The sequence below is a fragment of the Oncorhynchus nerka genome, linkage group LG27 (genome assembly GCF_034236695.1).
Source record: "Oncorhynchus nerka isolate Pitt River linkage group LG27, Oner_Uvic_2.0, whole genome shotgun sequence".
Lineage (NCBI taxonomy): Eukaryota > Metazoa > Chordata > Actinopteri > Salmoniformes > Salmonidae > Oncorhynchus > Oncorhynchus nerka.
In genome coordinates this window covers 72,022,812-72,043,780 of record NC_088422.1, presented here as the reverse complement: position 1 = coordinate 72,043,780, position 20,969 = coordinate 72,022,812, and the positions used below count along the sequence as shown (strand labels likewise).

Genomic DNA, 20,969 nt, shown 5'->3' with positions numbered 1-20,969 from the left:
ATGAACGTAAGAGAAGTGACACAATTTCCCTAGTTAACATGAATTTCTTTGAACTAAATATGCAGGTTTAAAAAAAAAAAAAAAAAAACTTCTGTGTATTGATTTTAAGAAAGGCATTGATGTTTGTGGTTAGGTACATTCGTGCAACGATTGTGCTTTTGTTAAATCACTCGTTTGGCGAAAGTAGTCTGTAATTCAATAATAAATTAACAGGCACCGCATTGATTATATGCAACACAGCTAGTTAACCTACTAATATCATCAACCATGTGTAGTTAACTAGTGATTATGTTTAGATTGATTGTTTTTTAAAAGATACATTTAATTCTAGCTTGCAACTTACCTTGGCTCCTCGCTGCACTCAGGTAACAGGTGGTCAAGCCTGCCACGCAGTTACCTCGTGGAATGCAATGTAATCGGCCATAATCGGCATCCAAAAATGCTGATTACCGATTGTTATGAAAACCTGAAATCGGCCCTAATTAATCGGACGACCTCTTATCCTAACTAGTCTCTTAGTCCCTGCCGCTGAAAAACATCCCACAGCTTGATGCTGCCACCACGCTTCACCGTAGGGATGGTGACAGATTTAGTCCAGACGTGACGCTTAGCATTCAGGCCAAAGTGTTCAATCTTGGTTTCATCAGACCAGAGAATCTTGTTTATCATGATCTGAGAGTCTTTAGGTGCCTTTTGGCAAACTCCAAGTGGGCTGTCATGTGCCTTTTACTGGAGAGTGGCTTCCGGCTGGCCACTCTACCATAAAGGCCTGATTGGCGGAGTGCTGCAGAGATGGTTGTCCTTCTGAAAGTTTCTTCAATCTCCACAGAGGAACTCTAGAGCTCTGTCAGAGTGACCATCGGGTTCTTAGTCAACTCCCTGACCAAGGCCCTTCTCCCCCAATTGCTCAGTTTGGCCAGGCGGGCAGTTCTAGGTTGTCTTGGCGGTTCCGAACTTCTTCCATTTAAGAATGATGGAGGCAACTGTTCTTGGGGACCTTCATTGCTGCAGAAATGTTTTGGTACCCTTCCCCAGATCTGTGCCTCGACACAATCCTGTCTCAGAGCTCTACGGACAATTCCTTCGACCTCATGACTTTGTTTTTCTCTGAGATGCACTGTCAACTGTGGGAACCTTACTGTATAGACAGACGTGTGCCTTTCCAAATCATGTCCAATCAATTGAATTTACCACAGGTGGAATCCAATCAAGTTGTAGAAACATCTCAAGGATGATCAATGGAAACAGGATGCACCTGATTTCAATTTCAAGTCTCATTGCAAAGGGTCTGAATACTTAAGTAAATAAGGTATCTGTTTTTTGTTTTTATAAATGTGAAAAAAAATATAAAAACCTGTTTTTGCTGTGTCATTATGTGGTATTGTATGTAGATTGATGAGGAAAAAAACATTTAGTACATTTTAGAATTTTTGGGGGGAAAAGTCAAGCGGTCTGAATACTTTTTGATTGCGCTGTGTCTGTGTGTGCGTATAAACTAACCTGTGCTGGATCCCCTCCACTGTAAGCTCATTTAGTTCCAGCTCTCCAGTCTTTAGTCGATCTGTGTTCTCCAAAAGACCAGAGTCAAACTCCACACACACCGGAACCTCCCCTATAGACCTGAACACACATGGTGAAACTTTTCAGCCTCTTGACTGCACTAAGATCTGAATATTTACATTTGAGTAATTTAGCAGATTCTCTTATCCAGAGTGACTTGCAGCTGAATACCTGTTCTGTTGGATGAAGCTCTCGTACTCTCTGTGTGGCTCTATGGCCATCAAAGCAGCAGACATCTCCTCGTGGACAGATACGACCTCATGTTGGAGCATACTGGACATGTCATAGTACTCCTGCAGGATCTCCTTCCTGGGTTACAGGGCAAAAGTCAGAGGTCAGGACAGTATTATTCAATCCTGGTCTGGGGACCCACTGGGTGTGCAGGCTTTTTTCTAGGCCAGCACTAATGCACCATCTAATCAAAGGCTTGATGATCAGTTATTAAATAGGTACAGTGACTTCGGAAAGTATTCAGACCCCTTAACTTTTTCCACATTTTGTTAGGTTATAGCCTTATTCTAAAATTAAATCTACACACAATACCCCATAATGACAAAGCAAAAACTGTTTAGAAATGTTTGCTGATTCATAAAAAATAAACAGAACTATGACATTTACATAAGTATTCAGACCCTCTACTCACTACTTTGTTGAAGCACCGTTGGCAGCGATTACAGCCTCGATTCATCTTGAGTATGACGCTACAAGCTTGGCACACCTGTACTTGGGTAGTTTCTCCCATTCTTCTCAGCAGATCTTCTCAAGCTCTGTCAGGCTGAATGGGGAGGGTTGCTGCACAGCTATTTTCAGGTCTCTCCAGAGATGTTTGATTGAGTTCAAGTCCGGGCTCTGGCTGAGCCACTCAAGGACATGCATGCTCTTCTACTGATTGCTGCCCGCACCCGCCCGCCCGACTAGCATCACTAACTCTGGAAGGTTCTGACGTAGAATATGTGGACAACTACAAATACCTAGGTGTCTGGTTAGACTGTAAACTCCCCTTCCAGACTCACATTAAGCATCTCCAATTCAAAATTAAATCTAGAATCGGCTTCCTATTTTGCAACAAAGCCTCCTTCACTCATGCTGCCAAACATACTGGAGGTCGACTGATTAATCGGAATGGCCGATTAACAATCGGTAATCTGCATTTTTGGACACCGATTATGGCCATTACATTGCACTCAACGAGGAGCAGTCTCTGTTATGCGAGTGCATCACGGAGCCAAGGTAAGGTGCTAGCTAGCATTAAATTTATCTTATAAAAAAAAAATCCTAACATAATCCCTAGTAAACTACACATGGTTGATGATATTACTAGTTTATCTAGCTTGTCCTCCGTTGTATATAATCGATGCGGTGGCTGTTAATTTATCATTGAATCACAGCCTACTTCACCAAACGGGTAATTTAACAAGCGCATACGCAAAAAGCACTGTCATTGCACCAATGTGTACCTAACCATAAACATCAACTCCTTTCTTAAAATCAATACACAAGTATATATTTTTAAACCTGCATATTTAGTAAACATTGCCTGCTAACATGAATGTATTTTAACTAGGCAACTTGTGTTAATTCTCTTGCGTTCTGTGCAACACAGTCAGGGTATATGCATCAGTTTGGGCCGCCTGGTTTGTTGCGAACTGTGTGAAGACTATTTCTTCCTAACAAAGACAGCCAACTGCGCCAAACGGGGGATGATTTAACAAAAGCGCATTTTCGAAAAAATCTCAATCGTTGCACGAATGTACCTAACCATAAATATCAATGCCTTTCTTAAAATCAATACACAAGTATATATTTTTTAAACCTGCATATTTAGTTAAAAGAAATTAATGTTAGCAGGCAATATTATCTAGGGACATTGTGTCACGTCTCTTGCGTTCATTGCACGCAGAGTCAGGGTATATGCAACAGTTTGGGCCGCCTGGCTCATTGAGAACTAATTTGCCAGAATTGTACATAATAATGACATAACATTGAAGGTTGTGAATTGTAACAGCAAAATGTAGGTTTATGGATGCCACCCGTTAGATAAAATACGGAACGGTTCCGATTTCACTGAAAGAATAAACGTTTTGTTTTCGAAATTATAGTTTTACGGATTTGACCATATTAATGACCCAAGGCTCGTAATTTCTGCGTGTTATTATATTATAATTAAGTCTATGATTTGATAGAGCAGTCTGACTGAGCGATGGTAGGCACCAGCAGGCTCATAAGCATTCATTCAAACAGCACTTTCCTGCATTTTCCAGCACCTCTTAGCAATGCTTCAAGCATTGCACTGTTTATGACTTCAAGCCCAAGATTAGGCTGGCAATACTAAAGTACCTATTAGAACAATAGTCAAAGGTATATGAAATACAAAATGGTAGAGAGAGAAATAGTCCTATAATAACTACAACCTAAAACTTCTTACCTGGGAATACTGAAGACTCATGTTAAAAGGAACCACCAGCTTTCATATGTTCTCATGTTCTGGGCAATGAACTTTTTTACATGGCACATATTGCACTTTCTTCTCCAACACTTTGTTTTTGCATTATTTAAACCAAATTGAACATGTTTCATAATTTATTTGAGACTAAATTGATTTTATTGATGTATTATATTAAGTTAAAATAAAAGTGTTCATTGTTCATTCAGAATTGTTGAAATTGTCATTATTACAAATATATGTATATATATATATATAACTTTTTTTTTTTTTTTTACATTTAAAAATGAATAAAAAAAATTAAAAAAATCGGCTGACTAATCAGTATCGGCTTTTTTTAGTCCTCCAATAATCGGTATCGGAGTTGAAAAATCATAGTCGGTCGACCTCTAAAACATACCCTCGTAAAACTGACTATTCTATCCTTGACTTCGGCGATGTCATTTACAAAATAGCTTCCAACACTCTACCCAGCAAATTGGATGTAGTCTATCACAGTGCCATCCGTTTTGTCACCAAAGCCCATATACTACCCACCACTGCGACCTGTATGCTCTTTTTGGCTGGCCCTCGCTACATATTCGTCACCAAACCCACTGGCTCCAGGTCAATTATTACGTCTTTGCTACGTAAAGCCCCGCCTTATCTCAGCTCACTAGTCACCATAGCAACACGCGCTCCAGCAGGTATATTTCACTGGTCATCCCCAAAGCCAACACCTCATTTGGCCGCCTTTCCTTACAGTTCTCTGCTGCCAATGACTGGAACAAATTGCAAAAATCACTGAAGCTGGAGACATATCTCCCTCACTAACTTTAAGCATTAACAATCAGAGCAGCTTACCAACCACTCTACCTGTACACAACTACTCTACCTGTACACAGCTAATCTGTAGATAGCACACCCACCCCATATTGTTATTTTTTGTTTTGTTTCTCTTTTACACCCCAGTATCTCTACTTGCACATCATCATCTGCACATCTATCACTCCAGTGTTAATGCTAAATTGTCATTATTTCGCCACCATGGCCTATTTATTGCCTTAACTCCCTAATCTTACTACATTTGCACACACTGTACATGGACTTTTTCTATTGTGTTATTGACTGTATGTTTTGTTTAACCTATGTGTAACTCTGTGTTGTTGTTTTTGGTCGCACTGCTTTGCTTTATCTTGGCCAGGTCACAAGTTGAAAATGAGATCTTGTTCTCAATGGGCCTACCTGGTTGAATAAAGTTGAAATTATTATTATTATTTTAATTCAGAGACTTGTCCCGAAGCCACTCCTGTGTTGTCTTGGCTGTGTGCTTAGGGTCGTTGTCCTGTTGGATGGTGAACCTTCACCCCAGTCTGAGGTCATGAGAGGTCTAGAGCAGGTTATCATCAAGGATCTCTCTGTACTTTGCTCCGTTCATCTTTGCCTCAATCCTGACTTTTCTCCCTGCCACTGAAAAACATCCCCACAGCATGATGCTGCCACCACTCTTCACCGTAGGGATGGGGCCAGGTTTCTTCCAGACGCGACGCTTGGCATTCAGGCCAAAGAGTTCAATCTTGGTTTCATCAGACCAGAGAATATTGTTTCTCATGATCTGAGAGTCTTCAGGTGCCTTTTGGCAAACTCCAAGTGGGTTGTCATGTGCCTTTTACTGAAGAGTGGTCTCCGGCTGGCCACTCTACCATAAAGGCCTGATTGGCGGAGTGCTGCAGAGATGGTTGTCCTTCTGGAAGGTTCTCCAATTTCCACAGAGGAACTCTAGAGCTCTGTCAGAGTGACCATCGGGTTCTTGATCAACTCCCTGACCAAGGCTCTTCTCCCCCGATTGCTCAGTTTGGCCGGGCGGCGAGTTCTAGGTTGTCTTGGCGGTTCCGAACTTCTTCCAATTAATACTGATGGAGGCCACTGTGTTCTTGGGAACCTTCAATGCGGCAGAAATGTTTTGGTACCCTTCCCCAGATCTGTGCCTCGACACAATCTTGTCTCGGAGCTCTACGGACAATTCTTTCGACCTCATGGCTTGGTTTTTGCTCTGACATGTACTGTCAACTGTGGGACCTTATATAGACAGGTGTGTGCCTTTCCAATTTTTTATTTTAATTTTTTTAATTTCACCTTTATTTAACCAGGTAGGCAAGTTGAGAACAAGTTCTCATTTACAATTGCGACCTGGCCAAGATAAAGCAAAGCAGTTCGACACATACAACGACAGAGTTACACATGGAGTAAAACAAACATACAGTCAATAATACAAATCATAATGTCCAATCAATTGAATTTACCACAGGGAGATTCCAATCAAGTTGTAGAAACATCTCAAGGATGATCAATGGAAACAGGATGCACCTGAGCTCAATTTCAAGTCTCATAGCAAAGGGTCTGAATATTTATCTAAATAAGGTATTTCAGTTTTTTATGTGCAAAATGTATAAAAAACAGTTTTCGCTTTGTCATTATGGGGTATTGTATGTAGATTGCTGAGGAAATTGTTTTATTTAAACAATTTTAGAATAAGGCTGTACCGCGCTGTACACACACAATATGATCATCACTGACTGGGAATTCACTGACAGAGTTGTGCTTTCCCCACACACACACACACACACACACTTACAGTACGAGTACCATCTCCTGCTGTAGGCTCTGTAGTGCCATGAGCAGGGCAGGTTGGGCCTGGCTGTAGTGGTGCTGATGGTACACCTGGGCTGCTCTGACTGACAGAACATACTCATTATGAAGCTCATGGAGCCTCAGAGTAGCCTTCACATAGCGCTCCCTCGCACGCTCACGTTCTTTATCTAAACAAACACAAGATATATGTATATATATATGTATATATATCAGTAGAACACACACAAATGTAGCATAGAAGTGGAAAAACAATACACACGACAAATAGTCACTACTAATATGATCAACTGTGTTAATTTGGTGAATCATTAGGACACCAGTTGTCTAAACAGAACTATCAGGAGGTAATGATCTGTTTTCCAGAATGTAATCCTTTCAGTCAGTCAAAGTGAGAGTGGGTCTGTGCTGTTCGGAGAAATGAGACGGAGCCAGACAGAGTGAGCTTCCCCACCTTTACTGGCCTCCTGGTACTTCCTCTTTGCCTGCCCTGCATCCCTCACCAGCTGTCTATAGCTGGCCTTCAGCCTCTCCAGCTCTGTCTGGGTCACCTGACAAATGGAAAGGGTATATTAGTGTTACCTCATCCAAACAAGGTGCATAAATTGAAGAACAAATGGGACGAGTAGAGAGCTATTCAGCCACTCTCTAAGAACAATGAGAGTCCTCAAATACATTTCTACTATCTAACCACACAGCACCGTCATCAGTGGGAAAGGAGGGGATCATATATGTACTTAAAAAGGAGTGGAGGTGACACTGTACAAACAAGTGATACGGGTGTGGTTTGTTAAAAGCAGGAGTGCCTTCACAATGCAGGCTTTTGTTTGACCCCAGCTTTGCCACGTCTGAGACAACACAGACAGACGAGAGAGAGTAGAAAGACCAGACAGGAAAGACCGGGACCCAGACCCTACAGGTCTGTATCCCAACACCTCTCAACTCAGAGGTAGAGGCACACAGGAAGTGGTCGGTGACATCAGAGGGCCCTGGTAACAGAAACTGGTTTGACTGCAATTCTTTACCCTTAACATTTCCATTAAGCCACCATCTAAGGCAGTGGTCACCAACCTATCTGAGTCATGATCACTTTCTGAGTCAAAATGCCTATGTAACATTAACCAATTAAAAACCGTTCTGTAGCAATGATGTTTGTGCAGTAGGCTATAGGCCAAATACATTATCACTGTATATTGGCTATGCTTTAATTGCCCTGCCAATTATGTTCTTCTCAGACAATTTTGAAATTATATTTAAAAAATGTAGGTATATGATCACACTGGGAATAGATCATTTGTTGTAGTACTTGTGAGGCAGAGCTGAGTGAGCATAGTATTATTATTATTATTTTACTGGACTGATGGCCTGCATCTGATGTTCAGTCTGAGGGGAGGCAGGGAGCAGCGGTCCCTCCGCTGAGAAAAGAGAACAGTCTTCTAGCTGATGGCAAAACTCAAGTCACACTGCATTGTTTCTGCCTCATGTACCAATTCATGTTGTTATTCCTATGATCAGAGAAAGAGAAATATTCCTCGATATTAAAAAAGACAAGCCACTAATAATAACAACAACAATGCAAGCTTATCAAAAATTTGATACAATCATTCATTGCAGCTGCAGTGCTGGTTGTAGCATGAGTGGAAGTAGTGAGAACGTGTATTTTATGGCTTATAAAAGTGTTGAACAAGGTGCTGACAGTGTTGAACAACAACTTAAACATGAACTTACTCATAAAAACAGTAGCTCTTTGCTGTATTAGTTTTAAAATTTCACAGTATCAACTTTGCTATGACAATGACGGTGCACTTGATTTGTTCTCTAGGTTCGCCGGGTAGGCGGAGTTCTACCTTCTGACACATGAAATGGTTAAAAATGAGAACACTTTGCCTTCCCGGGACTGGGGCTGCTGAATGAAGTGCACCTACCGCCAACAGCATGAAACAAAAAAACAAAACAAAATAAAAAATAGGAACAAGGCTTTATCGTAGTTTTATTTACAGAAATGTTTGGTGATCGACTAGGAATGCCTTGAGATCGACCAGTCGACCGGTTGGTGACCACTGATCTAAGGTTAAAAATAACTATTTTTTAGGGGGTATGTCAGATTTATTATTTATTGTGGCTTCCATCAACGTAATTGTCTGCATCATTTCCAATCCCCCATTTGTATATATACAGTTGAAGTCGGAAGTTTACATACACTTAGGTTGGAGTCATTAAAACTCGCTTTTCAACCACTCCACAAATTTCTTGTTAACAAACTATAGTTTTGGCAAGTCGTTTAGGACATCTACTTGTGCATGACACAAGTAACTTTTCCAACAATTGTTTACAGACAGATTATTTCACTGTATCACAATTCCAGTGGGTCAGAAGTTTACAGACACTAAGTTGACTGTGCCTTTTAACAGCTTGGAAAATTCCAGAAAATAATATCATGGCTTTAGAAGCTTCTGATAGGCTAATTGACATAATTTGAGTCAATTGGAGGTGTACCTGTGCATGTATTTCAAAGCCTACCTTCAAACTCTGTGCCTCTTTGCTTGACATCATGGGAAAATCAAAAGAAATAAGCCAAGACCTCAGAAAATAAATTGTAGACCTCTACAAGTCTGGTTCATACTTGGGAACAACTTCCAAAGGCCTGAAGGTACCACGTTCATCTGTACTAACAATAGTATGCAAGTATAAACACCATGGGACCACACAGCTGTCATACTGCTCAGGAATGAGACACCTTCTGGTTCCTAGAGTTGAACGTACTTTGGTGCGAAAAGTGCAAAGCAATCCCAGAACAGCAGCAAAGGACCTTGTGAAGATGCTGGAGGAAACAGGTACAAAATAATCTATATCCACAGTAAAACAGTTCCTATATTGACATAACCTGAAAGGCTGCCCAGCAAGGAAGAAGCCACTGCTCCAAAACCGACATTAAAAAGACAGACTACGGTTTGCAACTGCACATGGGAACAAAGATCGTACTTATTGGAGGAATGTCCTCTGGTCTGATGAAACAAAAATAGAACTGTTTGGCCATTATTACCATCGATATGTTCGGAGGAAAAAGGGGGAGGCTTGCAAGCCAAAGAACACCACCCCCAACCGTGAAGCACAGGGGTGGCAGCATCATGTTGTGGGGGTGCTTTGCTGCAGGAGGGCCTGTTGCACTTCACAAAATAGATAGTATCATGAGGGAGGAAAATTATGTGGATATATTGAAGCAACATCTCAAGACATCAGTCAGGAAATTAATGTGTCTTCCAAATGGACAATGACTCCAAGCATACTTCCAAAGTTCTGTCAAAATGGCTTAAGGACAACAAAGTCAAGGTATTGGAGTGGCCATCACAAAGCCCTGATCTCAATCACATAGAACATTTGTGGGCAGAACTGAAAAAGTGTGTGCGAGCAAGGAGGCCTAAAAGTTACACCAGCTCTGTCAGGAGGAATGGGCCAAAAGTCACCCAACTTATTGTGGGAAGCTTGTGGAAGGCTACCTGAAACATTTGATGCAAGTTAAACAATTTAAAGGCAATGCTACCAAATACTAATTGAGTGTATGTAAACTTCTGACCCACTGGGAATGTGATGAAAAAATTAAAACTGAAATAAATCATTCTCTCTACTATTATTCTGACATTTCACATTCTTAAAATAAAGTGGTGATCCTAACTGACCTAAAACAGGGAATTTTTACTGGATTAAATGTCAGGAATGATGAAAAACTGAGTTTAAATGTATTTGGCTATGGTGTACAGTGGGGCAAAAAAGTATTTAGTCAGCCACCAATTGTGCAAGTTCTCCCACTTAAAAAGATGGGAGAGGCCTGTAATTTTCATCATAGGTACACTTCAACTATGACAGACAAAATTAGATAAAAAATCAAGAAAATCACATTGTAGGAATTTTACTGAATTTATTAGCAAATTAAGGTGGAAAATAAGTGTTTGGTCAATAACAAAAGTTTATCTCAATACTTTGTTATATACCCTTTGTTGGCAATGACAGAGCTCAAACGTTTTCTGTAAGTCTTCACAAGGTTTTCACACACTGTTGCTGGTATTTTGGCCCATTCCTCCATGCAGATCTCCTCTAGAGCAGTGATGTTTTGGGGCTGTTGCTGGGCAACACAGACTTTCAACTCCCTCCAAAGATTTTCTATGGGGTTGAGATCTGGAGACTGGCTAGGCCACTCCAGGACCTTGAAATGCTTCTTACAAAGCCACTCCTTCGTTGCCCGGGTGGTGTGTTTGGGATCATTGTCATGCTGAAAGACCCAGCCACGTTTCATCTTCAATGCCCTTGCTGATGGAAGGAGGTTTTCACTCAAAATCTCACGATACATGGTCCCATTCATTCTTTCCTTTACACGGATCAGTCATCCTGGTCCCTTTGCAGGAAAACAGCCCCAAAGCATGATGTTTCCACCCCCATGCTTCACAGTAGGTATGGTGTTCGTTGGATGCAACTCAGCATTCTTTGTCCTCCAAACACGACGAGTTGAGTTTTTACCAAAAAGTTCTATTTTGGTTTCATCTGACCATATGACATTCTCCCAATCTTCTTCTGGATCATCCAAATGCTCTCTAGCAAACTTCAGACGGGCCTGGACATGTACTGGCTTAAGCAGGGGGACACGTCTGGCACTGCAGGATTTGAGTCCCTGGCGGCGTAGTGTGTTACTGATGGTAGGCTTTGTTACTTTGGTCCCAGCTCTCTGCAGGTCATTCACTAGGTCCCCCCGTGTGGTTCTGGGATTTTTGCTCACCGTTCTTGTGATCATTTTGAGCCCACGGGGTGAGATCTTGCGTGGAGCCCCAGATCGAGGGAGATTATCAGTGGTCTTGTATGTCTTCCATTTCCTAATAATTGCTCCCACAGTTGATTTTTTCAAACCAAGCTGCTTACCTATTGCAGATTCAGTCTTCCCAGCCTGGTGCAGGTCTACAATTTTGTTTCTGGTGTCCTTTGGCAGCTCTTTGGTCTTGGCCATAGTGGAGTTTGGAGTGTGACTGTTTGAGGTTGTGGACAGGTGTCTTTTATAGTGATAACAAGTTCAAACAGGTGCCATTAATACAGGTAACGAGTGGAGGACAGAGGAGCCTCTTAAAGAAGAAGTTACAGGTCTGTGAGAGCCAGAAATCTTGTTTGTTTGTAGGAGACCAAATACTTATTTTCCACCATAATTTGCAAATAAATTCATAAAAAATCCTACAATGTGATTTTCTGGATTTTTTTTCTCATTTTGTCTGTCATAGTTGAAGTGTACCTATGATGAAAATTACAGGCCTCATCTTTTTAAGTGGGAGAACTTGCACAATTGGTGGCTGTCTAAATACTTTTTTGCCCACTGTATGTAAACTTCCGACTTCAACTGTATATATACACACACACACACACACACATCCCCCCCCCCATATCTTTTCCTTTATTATTTCCCCTAACCCTACCATCCCTCCCCTAATTGGAGTAAAATAATTAACAACACTTAGCCTTCTACATACTACCCCTCCTGTCTCAGCCTCCAGTAATTATGCTGCAATAGTTTATGAGTCTGGGGTTAGGGTCAGTCTGTTATATCTGGAGTATTTCTCCTGTCTTATCCGGTGTCCTGTGTGAATTGAAGTATTCTCCCAACCCCCCCACACTTGCTGTCTAACTCTGAACAACAGACTATGAAAAGCCAACTGACATTTACTCCTGAGGTGTTGACCTGTTGCACCCACTGTGATTATTATTATTACTTGATCCTGCTGGTCATCTATGAACGTTTGAACATCTTGGCCACGTACTGTTATAATCTCCACCCGGCACAACCAGAAGAGAACTGGCCACCCCTCAGAGCCTGGTTCCTCTCTAAGTTTCTTCCTAGATTCCTGACTTTCTAGGGAGTTTTTCCTAGCCACCGTGCTTCTACATCTGCATTGCTTGCTGTTTAGGATTTTAGGCTGGGTTTCTGTATAACACTTTGTGACATAGGCTGATGTAAAAAGGGCTTTATAAATACATTTGATTGATTGATTGATTTACAGACACAGCATATTTTACAATAGTAATCTTTTGTTTGTTTTTAATCCCATCCTTCAACCACTCAACCCCTCCCATCTATCTCTGAAAACCATCCAGTTTTAATTTATATTTGCCATATATTTTTCAACTGTGCTGTGGTGTTTCACAAAAGTTCACAAAAGGTTAATTATACATGTCTGCATGACGCCTGTGACTTGTTTGTAGTGTACTGTACAGGGGTACTAAGGCAAAACCTGACCCAGGCAATGTACAAACTGCAACCCATAAACCTAACAATTCATTAAAGATTAACACATCATTTGCTCGCCGTAATAGGGTAATGATAGAAACCATGGAAAGGGCAAAAACTATTGTCATATTAAAGTCCCCGATGGCTTTTGCTCATCAAAATGCATTTGCTATGCAAGAGCAGTTCTCAATTAGACAACAATGGCCAAACTCAGTTACAGCCCATTGGCTTTCATTTCAACTGAGTGCTGTCTGTTAATGAAGTTGCAATAACTGTGCAGCTCTGCATCTCAATGAGGAGCGCCTGCTGCATATCCACACTGGTGAAAAGGGAATGCATTATATTCACACATTTGTGCTTCTTTTAACTATTTCAAGCCCAAAGTTTAAAACAGCTTTCTTTGCAACCTACGCCACGATCTTCAAATGAAGAACATCAGAAAACAGATATTAGTACACGGTGACCGTCTGTTTTGACTGTTTGTTTCAGGTGATAACAGTATTCCTATGAAAGGTATGTAGGCGCAATAAGCCTTAATAATAGTCATATTAATAGTCTTACAGTAATAGCCCTTTGTGAAACAGGATTTTTGATAATTATTATTTGTACATTTCCTTTTTTTATTTCACCTTTGTTTAACCAGGTAGGCCAGTTGAGAACAAGTTCTCATTTACAACTGCGACCTGGCCAGGATAAAGCAAAGCAGTGCGACAAAAACAACAACACAGAGTTACACATAAACAAACGTACAGTCAATAACACAATATAAAAATATATGTACAGTGTATACAAATGTAGAAGAGTAGGGAGGTAGGCAATAAATAGGCCATGGAGGCAAAATAATAACAATTTAGCATTAACACTGGAGTGATAGATGTGCAGATGCTGATGTGCAAGTAGAGATACTGGGGTGCAAAAGAGCAAGAGGATAAATAAAAATATGGGGATGAGGTAGTTGGGTGTGCTATTTACAGATTGGCTGTGTACAGGTACAGTGATCGGTAAGCTGCTCTGACAGCTGATAATTAAAGAAAGAGAGGGAGATATTAGACTCCAGCTTCAGTGATTTTTGCAATACGTTCTAGTCCATGGCAGCAGAGAACTGAAAGGAAATGCAGCCAAAGGAGGTGTTGGATTTGGGGATGACCAGTGAAATATACCTGCTGGAGCCAGAGATACGGGTGGGTGTTGCTATGGTGACCAGTGAGCTGAGATAAGGCGGGGCTTTACCTAGCAATGACTTATAGATGACCTGGAGCCAGTGGGTTTGGCGACGAATATGTAGTGTGGGCCAGCCAACAAGAGCATACAAAATGGATGGCACTGTGATAGACTACATCCAGTTTGCTGAGTAGAGCGTTGGAGGCTATTTTGTAAATGACATCGCTGAAGTCAAGGATCGGTAGGATAGTCAGTTTTACGAGGGTATGTTTGGCAGCATGAGTAAAGGAGGCTTTGTTGCGTAATAGAAAGCTAATTCTAGATTTCATTTTGGATTGGAGATGCTTAATGTGAGTCTGGAAGGAGAGTTTACAGTCTAACCAGACACCTAGGTATTTGTAGTTGTCCACATATTCTAAGTCAGAACCATCCAGAGTAGTGATGCTAGTCGGGCGGGCGGGTGTGGGCAACGATCGGTTGAAGAGCATGCATTTAGTTTTACTAGCATTTAAAAGTAGTTTGAGGACACGGAAGGAGTGTTGTATGGCATTGATGCTAATTTGGAGGTTTGTTAACACAGTGTCCAAAGAAGGGCCAGAAGTATACAGAATGGTGTCGTCTGCATAGAGGTGGATCAGAGAATCACCAGCAGCAAGAGCGACATCATTGATATATAAAGAGAAAAGAGTTGGTCCGAGAATTTAACCCTGTGGCACCCCCATAGAGACTGCAATAGGTCCGGACAACATGCCCTCCGATTTGACACACTGAACTCTATCTGAGAAGTAGTTGGTGAACCAGGCGAGGCAGTCATTTGAGAAACCAAGGCTATTGAGTCTGCCGATAAGAATGCAGTGATTGACAAAGTCGAAAGCCTTGGCCAGGTCGATGAAGACTGCTGCACAGTACTGTCTTTTATCGATGTCAGTTATGATATCGTTTAGGATCTTGAGCATGGCTGAGGTGCACCCATGACCAGCTCAGAAACCAGATTGCATAGTGGAGAAGGTACAGTGGGATTCAAAATGGTCGGTGATCTGTTTGTTAACTTGGCTTTCGGAGATTTTAGAAAGGCAGGGCAGGATGGATATAGGTCTGAACAATTTGGGTGTAGAGTGTCTCCCCTTTGAAGAGGGGGATGACCACGGCAGCTTTCCAATCTTTGGGGATCTCAGACGATACGAAAGAGAGGTTGAACAGGTTAGTGATAGGGGTTGCAACAATTTCTGCTGATCATTTTAGAAAGAGAGGGACCAGATTGTCTAGGCCAGCTGATTGGTAAAGATCCAGATTTTGCAACTCTTTCAGAACATCAGCTGTCTGGATTTGAGTGAAGGAGAAGCGGGGGGGTTGGGCAAGTTGCTGCAGGGGGTGCAGAGCTGTTGGCCGGGGTAGCCAGGTGGAAAGTATGGCCAGCCGTAGAAAAATGCTTTTTGAAATTCTCGATTATCATAGATTTAATCGGAGGTGACAGTATTTCCTAGCCTCAGTGCAGTGGGCAGCTCGGAGGAAGTGCTCTTATTCTCCATGGACTTTACGGTGTCCCAAACCTTTTTGGAATTTGTGCTACAGGAAGCAAATTTCTGTTTGAAAAAGCTAGCCTTAGCTTTCCTAACTGACTGAGTATATTGGTTCCTGACTTCCTGAAGTTTTTTATCTCGCGGGAGCTATTCAATGCTAATGCAGAACGCCACAGGATGTTTTTGTGCTGGTCAAGGGCAGTCAAGTCTGGGGTGAACCAAGGGCTATATCTGTTCTTATTTCTACATTCTTTTGAATGGGGCAAGCACTTTTGAAGAGCAACCAGGCATCCTCTACTGACGGGATGAGGTCAATATCCTTCCAGGATACCCGGGCCAGGTCGATTAGAAAGGCCTGCTCGCTGAAGTGTTTTTTGCCACTGACATGATCAGTGACAAAAGGCTCTACATAGAGATGTATACTGTCTATAAAATAGAGTGGTAACCAAAGAAACTATCAGAACTCATAAGTGATATGTTCATCTCTGTGTGTGTGTGTGTGTGTGTGTGTGTGTGTGTGTGTGTGTGTGTGTGTGTGTGTCTGACCCTGCTGAGCTCCTGGCTGAGCTGGCTCCACTGCTCTGTGTAGGTTTTCCTGAGCTGCTGCTTGTCTCTGATTAGCAGGGTCAGTTTGCTGAGAGGCCCAATCTGCAGGTCTTCAGACTGCCGCCGCATCACACGACTCAAACTCTCCGTCTGAGCCACCAGCACACCCCACGACTGAAAGAGGAAGGAGGCCAGAGAGAGAAAAAGAGACAGGGAGAGACAGAATTAATAAAGTGAATGCTCTGCATATCGCCATCTACTGATCAAACATAATGCTCAATCATTGATAATGTTTGAAAGGTCAAGTCCACTTTGCAGCTGGATGTGGTCTCATGTCTAAACCAGTGAGCTTGCTAAAACCCACTGATATAGTGTAAGGGTCATTCCACTTGATTTCAATCACTTTTTGACCGCACCCCTTTTGATTTGAATGAAACGCCCCATTCATATTTGCCCATGGTTGAAGTAAGTGGTCAGAAAGGGACTTAATGGACTGGAATGCAAAAACATTTAGGAGTTAGAGGTGCTCAAAGTTGACCCATTTTGCCTACCCCACCATGAGACATACTGTACATGTCTTAATCATTGGAAAAGATAAATGGTTGAGTTTGACATAATTTTAAAACTTTAACAGGGTTGTCAAACAAAAAATAATGTCATTTTTTATCCTTTAACGTCAATTACCTACAAATGAGTAAAGTACATTTTTTTTGTTTCGCCTTATGTTGTAGCTTAGACCCTATTTTACATAATCTGAGATGTTTATATTGTTCCTTCCATCGGTTGAGACGCAGTATACTTTTGAAAAGAGGGTGGGTGTCATGAAAATATATGGACATATCCCAGACCACTGCAATTTAGCTGGTACATCATTGAAATGTAAAATACATTTTTACCTCCAATTACTACCACAAAGATGGCAACTGACCCACCCACCGTCGAATGTCAACTTAAATAGGAATGGCTAGAGGCGTCACTGCAGTCCCTGGTTCGAATAATAAATAATTCAATAAGTTTTCTATGGAAGATTGATAGTATAATTTCAAACAACTGTCACCCACCCTGTACTCAAGAGCATGATGTGTATCAACTGATGGCAGGCACTACACAAACACATCGGATGATGTAAAATAGGGTCTAAGCTACAACATGAGAAAATTGTCAAATAAATTCACGTGTTAAATAATTGATATTAAAGGTCAATATTAAAGTTTTATTATTATAGTTTTTTTTTCAATAAATAATAAAATAATGACAACCCTGTTTGTAAGCTTTTAAATTATATCAAACCCAACCGTTTATCTTTTCCAGTGACGAAGACATGGATGTCTCATTGCGGGGTATGCAAAATGGTTCAACATTGAGCACTATCTTCTAAATGTTTTGGCATTCAGGTCCAAAAAGTTACTTTCTGACCACTTCTATGATGGGCAAATATGTATTGAAAGTTTCATTCAAATCAAAAGAGGTGCGGTCAACAAGAAAAAATGTCAATCAAATAGACCCAGAGAGTACCTGATTGAGCTGGCTGATGTAGTCCGGTCCTCCCCCAGGCTGGGGCCCCTCCAGTTTCTCAACCATAGCAGCCATCTGGTGCAGCTGAACAGAGAACTCCCGGTCGCTCTTGGACCGCTGGCTCATCCACTTCTTCATCACCTCCATCAGACGCAGCTCCGAGTCCTGCAGCCGCATCAGGGCCGCGTGGGCCTGGGGACACCACAGGTCCTCCCCAAACCCCATCAGATCTGCACCCAGAGGAGTGGTAACCCAGTCAAACTGTAGACAGTAAACACTGGAGTGGATGTGAGAATAAACCACACACACATGACCTGGCTAATAAGGTGCAGAAAGATTCAAATAAAAACTGAATGAGAATGCATGGGATTTATCCTCAGTCTAGACTCTGAACTTTGGGTGTACTTTACTGGACTGTAGAGTCAGGTGAATTAGTTAAACTTGTGAGTTAAGGTGTATAAATAATACCAAGACTACACAACTGATTATTTATTTAAACAAGTTGTGGCATGTGGAGGGTTTCACTTCTGGGTTACTTATTTTCAAGGGAGAAAACAGTTAGGAGGCACTTCCTCTTGAAATACAGAACTGATCAGAAGGGTGACACGACTCTAAACTGTTTATTGGTTTTAGTATAATTTTACTAAGTGAGTTATTATACTAGTACAGAGTAGAATGGTAAAGTAAGTTGAATTTGAGGCTTAATATAATGCAGCCTACTGTGGAACTCTGGCATCATCCATAACCACTCTCCTTTGCCAAGATGATCCATCCACCTGACAGGTGTGGTATATCAAGGAAGCTGATAAAAGCGCATGATGTTTACACACATGCACTTTGTGCCAGGGACAAAAAAGGGCACTCTTAAATGTGCCGTTTTCTCACACAACCCAATGCCACAGATCTCTTAAATTGAGAGAGCGTGCAACTGGCATGCTGACTGCAGGAATGTCCAGCAGAGCTGTAGCCAGAGAACTGAATGTTAATTTATCTACCATAAGCCGCTTCCAGCTTAATTTTAGAGAATTTGACAGTAAGTCCGACTGGCCTCTCAACCGCAGACCACGTGTATGGCGTCGTGTGGGTGAGCAATTTGCTGATGTCAACGTTGTTTACAGAGTGCCCCGTGGTTGCGGTGGGGTTATGGTATGGGCAGGCATAAGCTATGAACAACAAACATAAATGCATTTTATCAATGGCAAATTTGAATGCACAGAGGTACCGTGACAGGATCCTGAGGCCCATTGTCATGGAATTCATCCCCTACCATCACCTCATGTTTCAGCATGATAATGTACGTCACCATGTCACAAGGATCTGTACGCAATTACTGGAAGCTGAAAATATCCCAGTTCTTCCATGGCCTGCATACTCACCAGACATGTCACCGAAATGAGCATGTTTGGGATGCTCTGGAGTGACGTATATGACAGCGTGTTCCAGTTCCACCCAATATCCAGCAACTTCGAACAGCCATTGAAGAGGAGTGGGACAACATTCCACAGGCCACAATCAACAGCCTGATCAACTCTATGAGAATGAGATGTATCCCAATGCATGAAGCAAATTATGGTCATACCAGATACTGACTGGTTTTCTGATCCACGCCCCTTTTTTTAAGGTATCTGTGACCAAGAGATGCATGTCATGTGAAATCCATAGATTAGTGCCTAATTTATTTATTTCAGTTGACTGATTTCCTTATATAAACTGTAACTCAGTAAAATCTTTGAAATTGTTGCATTTATATATTTGTTCTGTGTACATAAAGCAGGGATGAGTAATGTGTTGACGAAACCTTCAACTGAACATGTAAACACGCCCTGCTGAGTTTCCCTTGATCGAAATTCGATCACATAAAATCCTTTATCTAACTTCATAGGGAGATGTGCATGTGCTGTTGAATCCGATACAAATGGTATCATTATCAATAGCCCATGTCGGCTATCATTAAGAGTTAAATAATAGTATACTGTAGTGTAGTTTACGTCGACAAAAAAATATTCTCACCTCAGGTTATTGCAAGCAGTTCACTCCGACGTTTCAAATATTTATAGAATATGTAGGCTATGACGATTCTTATCGATGAGGCATTAATTGTGCCGACAGAAACTGTTACAGTGAGGTAGTATTGATATCACTGGTCTGGCACCGCGACCATACTCGCATCAGAAACATAAAAAGCAGGAAGCCAGCGCTGTCCTATCAAAGCGGGACTGACTGGGGAGGTGAGTGACTGCGTCCTCTTCGGGACGGAAGGCTTGGTACAGCCCTGGTTTTAATGTCCTATGTATACAGCACGGTTCAAGAACATAACAGCTCATTAACTGCGTGGATTAACGGGGACGGGGACAATAATTACGCTAAACAGGTGACTAAATTGGAACACAACATTAGCTTGAGCAGCGGTTGGCCTAGAGTACTTGCCCGAGTGACATTCATGATCCAAAATGATACTTTCTGAAAATGCTGTAGAACACCTGCCACATACATAACATCAACCTACAGCACAATGAAATGTACATGCATAGGAATGCACCATCACAGTATGAGTCATAATACCCATAAAACCTAGCGGGCAAACAGGGAAATTGTTCCAATCGTTTTCCTACATACATTTTCCCCATCGGAAATATTAGAAACACAAAAAAATAAGGGCTGTGGCTCGTGTAGGCTTACCCTGGCGTGACGTTTTGATAACAGTGTAAATCGCTCTAGGAAAAGGTGACTTCTTTGTTGCATTTCAGGCGAAGAGACATTGCTAACAGGCCAGAGCCCATATTCACAAAGAGTACTGATTTTAGGATAAGTTTACATTGACAAGGGGGAGGTTATCCTAGATCACTGTGAAAATTGTGGCCTTCAATTGTATTGGAAGCAAGGGCCTTATATGGGAGTACAGCAACATTCTCTCTCCCTCTCCATTCTGTTAACATGTATTCTATGTAAATTCATACACACTGCTATGGATGCAATCACTGACTTCTATTCACTTTGTCTACTTGTCCCATTCTTCAATCTTTTCTGGGATATACTGTATATTATTTAGTTGACACCTGTGTGATGTATATGATATACATTAATACAAATGTATTCAGCCTGGAAATGAGACTTGCATTTACTTTAGAACTGATGTCTCTGTTAAGTTTACCACATAAGTTAGAAGTGAGTGTGAAGACCAACTTGACAAACATGCTATGAAAAACTTATTTAGTAATCTAACAAAATAAACATTTGTTTATACAAAACTTTATTGCATTTGGTCATTCGAAAGATGTGGCCTTTTGAAAGCCTTGATAGTTGCATCCTTGCACAGGGAACTTTATGCAGATAGCTG

The 20,969-nt window shown here is 41.4% G+C and overlaps 1 protein-coding gene across 3 annotated transcripts in view; it reads right to left on the bottom strand.

Annotated features, from left to right (window-relative positions):
* The window catches only part of LOC115112369 (tyrosine-protein kinase Fes/Fps-like), a 45,959-nt gene extending 26,109 nt beyond the window's left edge, over nucleotides 1-19,850 (bottom strand). For 2 of the 3 annotated variants that reach the window (XM_065011970.1, XM_065011971.1), the window contains exons 1-7: nucleotides 19,009-19,028; nucleotides 17,633-17,862; nucleotides 16,118-16,291; nucleotides 7,086-7,182; nucleotides 6,618-6,801; nucleotides 1,732-1,869; nucleotides 1,501-1,620 (exon numbers count right to left, since the gene is read on the bottom strand). In XM_065011970.1, the coding sequence (XP_064868042.1) occupies nucleotides 1,501-1,620; nucleotides 1,732-1,869; nucleotides 6,618-6,801; nucleotides 7,086-7,182; nucleotides 16,118-16,291; nucleotides 17,633-17,862; nucleotides 19,009-19,015 (950 nt within the window). In that variant the 5' untranslated portion in view covers nucleotides 19,016-19,028. Of the gene's footprint in view, nucleotides 1-1,500; nucleotides 1,621-1,731; nucleotides 1,870-6,617; nucleotides 6,802-7,085; nucleotides 7,183-16,117; nucleotides 16,292-17,632; nucleotides 17,863-19,008; nucleotides 19,029-19,642 lie in introns of those variants that run through there. The other variant, XM_029639389.2, reaches the window with a different exon arrangement.
* Between the last annotated feature and the right edge of the window lie 1,119 nt (nucleotides 19,851-20,969).